An 11,021-nucleotide genomic window follows, 5' to 3' on the forward strand; every position below is an offset into this window, starting at 1 on the left:
GGACAGCAGCATGCCAGGCTTCCCTATCCATCACCAACTCCTGGAGCTTACTCAAGCTCATGTCCATCGACTTGGTGATGCTGTCTAACCATCTCATCCTGTCTTCCCCTTCTCTTCCTGCCTTCAATCTTTCCTAACATCAGGGTCTTTTCCAATGAGTCAGTTCTTCCCATCAGGTGGGCAAATAATTGGTTTCAGCTTCAGCATCAGTCCTTCCAGTGATTATTCCAGACTGATTTTTTTTTATGATGGACTGGTTGGATCTCCTTGCAGTCCAAGGGACTCTCAAGAGTCTTCTCCAACACCATAGTTCAAAGGGCATATATGTGTGTCACTTGTCAGTGACGTCATATTCCTCCTTTGGGATTTAACCACCAGAACTGAATTTAAACACCATGAAAAAATAAGGACTAAGTCACAGTGCCCTATATAAACACACCTGGCAAAAGGAGAGGCTCCTGTTGTATTCAAGGGACAGGCATGGATAGATCTCATGCAGGAATAAGCCCCGGGAATCCTGGATGAGTCATTAAACATGATTGTGTTTACTTCGGCTGCCACAGTTGTTTTGTCTTCTTTGATTGGGAAGACATTTCAAAATTACTTTTTTGTATGTTTGGTTTGACAGACAAAATTTTTCATGACATAGGCCCTATGGGGAAATTATATCAGAAATATATCCATTTTTCTTTAGCAGTTAAATTTTGTTGGTTTGTATGTCCCTGATGATCTTTCTTTATAAGTGGAAAGGAAACACACATGTTCAGTATGCATTCAGTCTCTTTGTAAATCAACCGACATGAATTAAATTCCTCTCTGTCCCCGCTGCACTCCCAACTCTAGGCGAGAAATAAAAACCTGCAGAGACTGAAGGCTGATTCCAGCACGTCACTGTGGAGATTTCGTTCCCACTGGTTTTTGGGAAAAGAATTAGTTGCTAACATTAAAATCAGTAGATTGTACATAAATATCCAAACTTCCGATTCTCTTGAAAACATGGCCAACTGGCCTGCTTTCCAGCATGGGTGAAGTGGAGGAAAGGCTGCTCCCAGTGGTAAGGCCTGTGCAGCCCAGGGTTCAACATGGCCACCTAGTCCTAGTATCATGTCTCCTGCCTCCTGGGCCCATGAGTTTGTGAGAACTAGACTGCTAGCTCTCTTAAGATAAAGACTACTTTTGTCTTGATCAACTTTGACTTTGAAGCCTTTAACCCAGAACCCAGCACACAGTTCTTCCTTGTACATTTGTTGGATGATATAAAATATTTTGTGGATGCATATGGCATTTCTTCCAATCCTGAAACCATGCAATTGAAGTATTGCTCTGGCCTAAATCTTTGATACAGACTGGCATCATAGGTGCCCCTGATGTCTGCCATTAGACCCACTACCTTAAGCCAGTTGTATGTCCCTGGGCTGTACCTGAAGTCTTCACTTTGCCATTTGACAACTTATCCTCCTAGCAATCTCCTCTCCAATGAAGACAGCAATGCATATCTCATGAAGTGGCTAGGAAGATGACGTGAAACCACGAATGTTGAGCTTGACCCTTAGTATCCATTTTTATGATGTTCTTATACTAGGGTCCAGCCCTGGTAGGAGCCAGGGATTCCCTCAGGAGGATGGCATTGGCGATAAGGAAAGTAAAAGGGGAGAGAAGGAGGCTTGATCTTCCTTGGTTTACACAGAAAGGCAATAAAGCTCCTCATACGGAACTTGCTCTGTTCACGGAGGCCGCAGGCGCCCTCTCAGTGGGGTGAGGACGCAGGACGCCCTCTCCCTGGTGAAGACGCAGGGCACCTTCCCAATCGGGTCTTAGAAGCCCAGGCAAAAAAGTGAACCCAGAGAACCCCTGTGTTCCAAGTAGTCATCCTGAAAGAAGAACAGAGAGAGAAAAAGAGAAAAGGAAAAAAAGAATGACATGGGGAGACCAAACCTGATGAGCAAGGCCCATAACTTTATTTTTAAATTTATTTTATTTTTTAAATTTAATTTAAATTTATTTTAAAAGGAGCTTTTATACCCTCAGTTGTACATAGCGGGGTGCGGAGTCATGCAAGGTCAGCAGTCCTTGACCCTTATCGAGACCAGGCTTTCTTTCTGCAAACTTATCATATACAAAGGCTTTAGGTGATTTGCATCATCTTCTGGCCAGGAGGCCTGTTAACATTTTTCTTCTGATAAAGGTTAGTTAACCAGAAAACTTATTTTCTCCAAAGGTGATCTTTCTAAAGTTTGGTGCCACTCCCCTAAAGCACTAGATAAAGTTGCATTTCTACAGGGCAAATGTGCGGTGGGGTGTAACAAGGAAGGAATTTATTACCTCGAGGGTCTAAAGTTGTTAACATCAAGGCTACTACTTATTTTTCCTATATGCCAACTATATTAATTAATATACTCAGAAGGACACAATGGGTAAGGGATATGGAAACTTGGCAGCAAGCATCAGTTCAACAATGAAATCCTTCACCAGTTCTATTCTAATAATTTTTAACTCCCCTAGAAGCTCTGCATTGTTAGAATATCTTAAGCTTCCCATGCCTCCCATGGTTGGGAGGCTGTAAACAACCACATGCATAGCTGTAAGAGTCTGGATAAACCTGTCAGGCAAGTTAGAAAGCTATCTGAGGGATTTGAATTGGAACACACCTATTATGCCCAGGAGACTTATTAACTAGAGCTTTAAGTTGATGTCCTTCAGAAAAAGGTGGTCGGGGATAGCACCCTGTTAATGTCAGAGGAGTTGGTAAAAGTCATAAAATAGTAAGACAGACAGACTCTGGTTTTAGGGTAGATGCTCAAGCAGGTCCAGGGGGTCCCTCGAGTCCTGATCCGCCTTTGCCTTCAGGCCCTCTCCGCAACACCTTTGTCATGGGTGGGATCTCCCGTGCTGGCTCCCGGCATTCTTAGCAGTTTTTTTCTCCAAGTAGGCAAGGTTCTCCATCTTCTTAGATGTCCATGCAGATCAGTTTGATTTTCCAACCAACCTTCAAGGAAGAGATTACAGTTCAATTCTCTGTATTCTGTGAAGCTTCAAAGTCCACTCACCAAGGACACTGATGAAGGTAAAGATTTTATTGAGAACTTTGTGTTCTTTTCAGACCTATTATTGGCCTAAAGGTCTAAACTAGGGCATGCCAGAGCATATATAACTAGGGGCTCCTGGTCACCACTACATGCTAAGAACCTGAACTTCCCTGAGTCCTTGGAGGCAGGAAAGAAGCATGAACTGGCTTGTGCTCCTCAGGCTGGTGGCCTTCTCGGATTGCAGAGTCATGTAAGTAAGGTGACTGTAAGCCACATCATATTCATTTCTGTGATTTTTCTTTTCATCTGATTATTCTTCTACTCAACCGTTTTAGAAAGGAATGGAATATTTCCCTGACAATCTTAAAGTTAAACCCTTACTTATTGATAAGTACCTTGCTATATGAATCATGGGACCCAAGGTTCTTGGTGTAGATTTGCATAGTTGCACAACTCTTGGGATCCAGTCATGTCATGACCTATTGAAATTGGAACTCCTTGCAATTGTTCAGAGCACAGTCAGTGCAGATGTAGGTGTGGTCCTGTGGAATAACACTTTTCCACCTTTTATTTAGCATGGTCTCTTTGTTCCCTCTCTACTTCAGTGTGTATATGTCTATGTCTGCATCTCTGTATCACTATCATTTATCTCTCCATCCCTTTGGAATTCTCTGTGAGTGTATTTCTCTCTATGGTGTTTTCTTTTAACTTTTCTTTTAATTTTCTACATTTCCTGAAATTGTTCTCTATCTCCTGGATTCTTCTTTCAACTCTCTCTTCTCTTTCAACCTGGAGAAAGATTGGGAGAGCTACTTATACACTGTTTTATATCTGACAAGCAGTGTGACCACAGCCAATTCACAAGCCTCTTGCATTTCAAATTCTTCCCTTGTAAAAGAGGACAAGAATCCCCCTTCTACATCCTTCCCTGAGCTTCTATGAGAAGGATACAGTGGGATGGCAACAGCAATGCTAGTGGCTGTCATGTTGAGAATTCCTATTTATCAGGCACCTTATATCCATCACTTCACTTATCCCCAAGATATCCTCTTTGGAGGGTTTGAATCATTACATTTCACCATTTTACCGAAGGGGAGACTGAGACCCCACATGGTCATATGGCTTACCCAACGTTACAGAACAGAATCTTTATTCAAACCTATCTCTTTGCCATGGTATATGCATAAAATTCTTCTAATAAGGTGACTAATAGAAATTATTAGAAAATACAGGTGCCATTACAATGACAGTTATACCTTAACACTGACAGCTAATTTTAGCATCTTCTTTGTTTTCTTTGTCAAATGTTTGGTGAAAGAATATCTCTAAGGAAAGTGAGAACATGAGAAATACCCTCAATGAAAAAAACATGCTGAACAATTTCCTGAAAGAACATGCTTACAGACCGTCCCAGATTTCTTCTGGTGGCTCAAATATAACTATTCACCCCCTGAGGAACATCATGGATGTGAGTGTTTTGGGAGGATGGTGCCCCACAGAGCCCCCTGGTGATCTAGCCTAGCACTGGGGCTCATCTGGAGGTGCCACGTGGGATGTTGGGGCTGGGGCTCCTGCAGGAGGCAGAAACACTGGGCAAAACGGGCCCCATGCAGAGGAGAAGGCACTAGCATCTTCAACTCTTGTCTTGGTGACTGGGCCCAGAAATTACCAGGTGTCAGGTAAACATCCATTTCTGTGTCAAAGATGTGTCATTAGTTTGAGGGAGATTGTTCCTTCTGAGCAGAAGACAATGACGACCCACTACAGTCCTCTTGCCTGGAAAAACCCAAGGACGGAGAGGCCTGGTAGGCTGCAGTCCATGGGGTTGCTAAGAGTCGGACATGACTGAGCGACTTCACTTTCACTTCTCACTTTCCTGAATTGGAGAAGGAAATTGCAACCCACTCCAGTGTTCTTGCCTGGAGAATCCCAGGGATGGTGGAGCCTGGTGGGCTGCTGTCTATGGGGTTGCACAAAATCAGAAAGGACTGAAGTGACTTAGCAGCAGCAGCAGAAGCAGCAGCAGTTCCTTCTGAACTAAGGGAGTCAACTAGTTACAGATGAAGAGTGAACCATCTCTGATCAGAAGGCAGAACCAACTGCAAAATAATTGTGAATAACCAGGCAGAGGAATTCAGTTTCCAGAGATGCAAGAACCACAGCAGTAAAAAGTTACTGAACCCATATTCCGTGTAAGGCCATCAGAATCTAACACAGTGGTTACTGTTTTTAGATTAGAAAAAGGGCTTATTTTGTCTTCAAGAAAGCCCATGCCAGCCTGAGAGATAGGCAAAGAGTAAATATGTGTCACATGAAAGGGTCACTTGTGTGGTGTTGATTGGATGTGGTCGGAGTTTAGAGTGAGTGGCTGGGATTGATCAAGAAGGACCTCTTGGAGAAGGAGGTGCAAAGCCTGGGTTTGAAGAGACTACAGAGTTTCTCAAATGAAGGCACCAGGACTTTCCTGGGTGTCCAACGGTCGTGGAGGTCAAGTGGTTATGACTCTGCACTTCGAATGCAGGAGGTACCACTTGAACATCTGGTCATAGAATCAATATCCTTCATACAATGTAGCACAGGAAAAAAAAAATCAAATGCAAGCACCTCTGTGATCAAAGGCTGTGAGCTTCACAGTGGTAGGAAAGTGATCTCAAGAGACATATGACACTCAAAGGGAGACATCAGTGTGGGAATAGAGGGTAGCCAGTTCTCCACTAACCCACTCCCTGCTTCTCCCTGTAGATGCTGTATGTGGGTAAACTCACCATTGGAACACGCCCTCAGGAATTCCAGGTTATCTTTGACACAGGCTCATCTGACTTGTGGGTGCCCTCCCTCTTTTGCCCCAGTCCAGCCTGTTTTGAGTACAGACACCCCCTACCCTGACCATCCTTCACTTGCCCTGCTGCCCTGTTTCCACTCTTGGCACCTGATGAAACTCATCTGTTGTGTCTGCAGCTACACAAGTTAGGTTCAGACATTACAAGTCTTCCACCTTCTGGCCTACCCAAAAGACCTTCATGATCACCTATGGATCTGGGAGCATGAAGGGATTTCTTGCTTATAACACCGTTTGGGTAATGTGTAAAGAATAAGCTGAGTCAGGACTGGCTATGGAGTGACCCCTGCTTGCAAAACAGATGCAGGAACATCTGGCAGGACCCTTCCTAGCCTAACTCCCAAAGATATTGGCCATCTTACCTACAGGATCCTGTCCTTGGGGAGGCAGTGCCCATGGTGACACATGAGCAAATGGATTAGCTAACCCAGAGAGTGGCTTGAGGTGTGGTCTTGTAGCTCCTCTGCACAGGAGCAGTTCAAGGATCATTTTGCTGGGAGCGAGAAGATGGGAAAAAAGCACAAACTTTTATATTCACAGACTGTTCCAGGCACTTTCAGGTGATAACTGGTTTAATCCTGCAACAACCCCACACAGCAGGTGGTCTGATTAGCTCATGAGACATATGAGGAAACTGAGGTGGAGACAGCAAGGGCCTTCTGAGGTCATACATGTGGTAAATGGTGGAGCTGGGTTGGCTTTTCAGGACTGAAATTGCTGTAGGGTGTTTAGGGACAGGATAAAACTGTTCTGGGGATCCTGGGGGCAGTCAAGGGCTTCAGGTATCCACAGGGGGAAACTGGAAGCCAGAGATGTCGAGGGGCCTGATAAATGAGTTCTCACTCTAGGGTGCCTTTGAGTCTAATAAAATGTATGGCCTGCCTCCCCAAAGTACTTGAGTAGTACCCCCCACCCCCCGCCCCACTCTCTTTCTGTCTCATACATACTCACACAAATACACACATATCTCCAAAAGTGAATTTCTGAGGCAGTAGTTTCATAGATCCCTACAATCAAGACTGTGTTTTCGGCTTTTGTCTTCCTGGACAGATACAGAAACCACAGTACCTTACAAAGAATTCAGTCCATTCCTGTCATTAGGTCATAGTGATGCCAGAGAAGGCTACCTTGCTCTCGACTCATTTTGTCCACAAGGGGGCACCAATGGGTCCTGGCCTGACTCTTGGTTGCCCCATTTGGACAGAAGCCACAAGGCCAATTTGACTCACTCAGGTGGGTGTTTTTCAGAGGGGCAGATGTTTTAAAATTCACAACCTCTCACAAATGGAAAACAAATTCCCCTCCCAGCTTGGTCTAACCGTCTGAGGTCCACCAAAGACACAGCCCAGCCTCAATTCCTCTTTGAGGATTTAATGACAATGCACCCCAGCCCAGTCCTAGTCCCACTTCACATATCTGTAAGTGGGAACACTCTTCTCCCCACAGATTGGGGACCTTGTAAGTACTGACCAGCTGTTCGGTCTAAGCTTTGTGGAATACGGGTGTGAGGGTGCACCTTTTGATGGCATCTTGGGCTTGAATTACCCCCACATATCCGTCTTTGGAGCTATCCTCATGTTTGACAACCTGAAGAATCAAGGTGCCATTTATGAGCCAGTTTTTGCCTTCTACTTGGGCAAGTAAGTCTGAAATGGAAAATCCCTTTCACCAAATTAGCTGTAAGATGCTTTCAGTTGCAGGAAAATTATCAGATCAGATCAGATCAGATCAGTCACTCAGTCATGTCCAACTCTTTGAGACCCCATGAATCGCAGCACGCCAGGCCTCCCTGTCCATCACCAACTCCCGGAGTTCACCCAGACTCATGTCCGTCGACTCAGTGATGCCATCCAGCCATCTCATCCTCTGTCATCCCCTTCTCCTCCTGCCCTCAATCCCTCCCAGCATCAGAGTCTTTTCCAATGAGTCAACTCTTCGCATGAGGTGGCCAAAGTACTGGAGTTTCAGCTTTACCATCATTCCTTCCAAAGAAATCCCAGGGCTGATCTCCTTCAGAATGGACTGGTTGGATGTCCTTGCAGTCCAAGGGACTCTCAAGAGTCTTCTCCAACACCACAGTTCAAAAGCATCAAGTCTTCGGCACTCAGCCTCCTTCACAGTCCAACTCTCACATCCATACATGACCACAGGAAAAACCATAGCCTTGACTAGACGGACCTTTGTTGGCAAAGTAATGTCTCTGCTTTTGAATGTGCTATCTAGGTTGGTCATAACTTTCCTTCCAAGGAGTAAGCGTCTTTTAATTTCATGGCTGCAGTCACCATCTGCAGTGATTTTGGAGCCCCCAAAAATAAAGTCTGACACTATTTCCACTGTTTCCCCATCTATTTCCCATGAAGTGATGGGACCAGATGCCATGATCTTCATTTTGTGAACGTTGAGCTTTAAGCCAGCTTTTTCACTCTCCACTTTCACTTTCATCAAGAGACTTTTTAGTTCCTCTTCACTTTCTGCCATAAGGGTGGTGTCATCTGCATATCTGAGGTGATAGATATTTCTCCCAGCAATCTTGATTCCAGCTTGTGTTTCTTCCAGTCCAGCATTTCTCATGATGTACTCTGCATATAAGTTAAATAAGCAGGGTGACAATATACAACCTTGACGAACTCCTTTTCCTATTTGGAACCAGTCTGTTGTTCCATGTCCAGTTCTAACTGTTGCTTCCTGACCTGCATACAAATTTCTCAAGAGGCAGATCAGGTGTTCTGGTATTCCCATCTCTTGAAGAATTTTCCACAGTTTATTGTGATCCACACAGTCAAAGGCTTTGGCATAGTCAATAAAGCATAAATAGATGTTTTTCTGGGACTTTCTTGCTTTTTCCATGATCCAACGGATGTTGGCAATTTGATCTCTGGTTCCTCTGCCTTTTCTAAAATCAGGTTGAACATCAGGAAGTTCACGGTTCACACATTGCTGAAGCCTGACTTGGAGAATTTTGAGCATTACTTTACTAGCGTGTGAGATGAGTGGAATTGTGCAGTAGTTTGAACATTCTTTGGCATTGCCTTTCTTTGGGATTGTAATGAAAACTGACCTTTTCCAGTCCTGTGGCCACTGCTGAGTTTTCCAAATTTGCTGGCATATTGAGTGCAGCACTTTCACAGCATCATTTTTCAGGAAGAATCCTGAGAGATAATCTAACCCAGGATAAATCTAGCCCCAGGGCTGTACCTGGCTTCACCACTAGCTTTTATAAATAACATTTGATTGGAACACAACCCTGCTCCTGAGCTCAAGACCAGTAACTTGGTCTAGGGGGTTGAGAGAGGAGGAAGACTAATTGAAGGCAACAGGAAACAAGCTTGAGGAAAAATTAATAGGATTTGCTTATGAATTTCATAATGAAGGAAGGAGAAGGATGGTGGATATCTTTCCTTCCTCATTAGCATTCCACTGGGAGCCCAGGACCAGCTACCCAATTTGCAGGAGCCAGTGACAAATGAAAGTGTGGGACAGAAAACAAACATGTGGGACCCCTTGTTCAAGAAATATTAGGCATTTCAAGACAGGGAGAGCAGAGGTGTGTTTCCTTCTGAGTGTGGGACCCTTTTAACAGTAGAGGTCACAGGCCAATGGAGCCAACTCTGGGTGACCTGAATCCATACCCTTAGAATTCTCAGGCTTTGATTTTCCTGAAAAATGACAAGATGGACAAGGAGAAGGCCATTATGTTTCAGCACCATGTCCTCTGAGTGTGTCTGAGCACTAAGGTCACAGGAGGTAGGACATCTTCAGAAGATATAGTGGGTGGAGCCCAGTCAGGTGACAGCTTTTAACCTCTGTGCCACTCAGTAGCCAGTAACCAACCTCGGTCTGGATCTCAATCGCTCGTTGACGGTATTTCTGCATCTGTACATGGGGACCTTATTAGGGCCTTGATGGGTGGACCAGCACAGGTCTCAGACAGTGCTGTTGTTACTGTCCTCCAAGGATCCTCCCTCTCTTCTCTCTACACATGCAGGCGAAGGGCAGTGTGGTGATGTTTGGTGGGTGGATAAATCCTACTGCCAGGGAGCGCTCAGTTGGGTACCATTGATCCATGTGGGCGACTGGAGTTACACATGGACTGGTAACCTCTCCCTCTGAGGGTCAGCCCAAGTGATGCTCCCGCTACTGTACATGGACAGAGGCAGACACACACAAATGCATTCTCAGACACACAGTCACACAGACATATACACCGCACACAACGACACAGACACAGAGACACATCGAAGCACACAAGCAGACACATATAAACATACACAGAGACACATAGAAACATGCACAGGTAGTCAGAGACACACAAGCACACACAGAGACACATACAAACACACATACAAATAAACACACAAGCACACAGATACGCAAACAATCCATGGGTTCATAATCCCCAGGTCTTCTGACCAGGACTCTGACCAGGGTCCTAAAATGGTCCAGACCTCAGAGAGGTCTGTACAGCTGGGAGAGGATTACCCCCACTGCCCTGGTAGGCGTGGAGCATGGTTAGAGGACTCTACATTGTGGTGAACAGAGGATCAGGGAGAATTTCTCCAGCCTGAACAGAGGTATAAGATGACCAACTGTCCGGGGCTACCGGGGACATAGGAAGATCTCAGTATAGATAAATGTCAGTTTAATAACAGGGAAAGTCCTGAGCAAATGGGTAGAACTGGTCTCCTAATGGAGCAACTACTGAGCAGTGTAGAGATATTTGCTGAAGTTGTAAGACGTGAAAGCAACTAACAAAATGAAACCACATTTTCATTGGCACACAGTGGGGCAGGGGCTATAACAGAGAATCAGGAGGGTGGGATCCAGGAGTGACCTGAGAACAAGAGGCATAATTGATAGGATTCTGTGTGATACCCTCAGACAAAAACTGACCCATCCTTTGAAATTTCTGTGGGCTAGTCATGTATTTCCTGGCCAGGGTCTCAGGATCTGAGCTGGTTGTAGGAGCAGTGCTGGCAGACACTCTCTTCCAGAGGCTCCCCTCTCTCCCACCACTATGAGAATCTGCTGCCCTCGTGAATCTCCATCTTCACTCTGCGATTGACCTGTTATTTGTTCCCCGCCAGATACAGCTCTCTGGACATTTCTCATTCATTATTTTTACAGTCTTCATTCACTCACTAAACAGACAAGCCTTG

At 44.9% G+C, this 11,021-nt stretch overlaps 1 protein-coding gene across 1 annotated transcript; it reads left to right on the top strand.

The window, feature by feature from the left end:
* Positions 1-1,021: 1,021 nt before the first annotated feature.
* On the top strand, positions 1,022-7,509 carry LOC129654154 (pregnancy-associated glycoprotein 1-like). The gene is made up of 5 exons (XM_055583714.1): positions 1,022-1,054; positions 4,345-4,494; positions 5,769-5,887; positions 5,986-6,103; positions 7,312-7,509. Exons 1-5 carry the CDS (start codon positions 1,022-1,024, stop codon positions 7,507-7,509), a joined length of 618 nt encoding a protein of 205 aa, XP_055439689.1.
* Positions 7,510-11,021: the final 3,512 nt, after the last annotated feature.

Source organism: Bubalus kerabau, chromosome 5, assembly GCF_029407905.1.
Source record: "Bubalus kerabau isolate K-KA32 ecotype Philippines breed swamp buffalo chromosome 5, PCC_UOA_SB_1v2, whole genome shotgun sequence".
Classification (NCBI taxonomy): domain Eukaryota; kingdom Metazoa; phylum Chordata; class Mammalia; order Artiodactyla; family Bovidae; genus Bubalus; species Bubalus kerabau.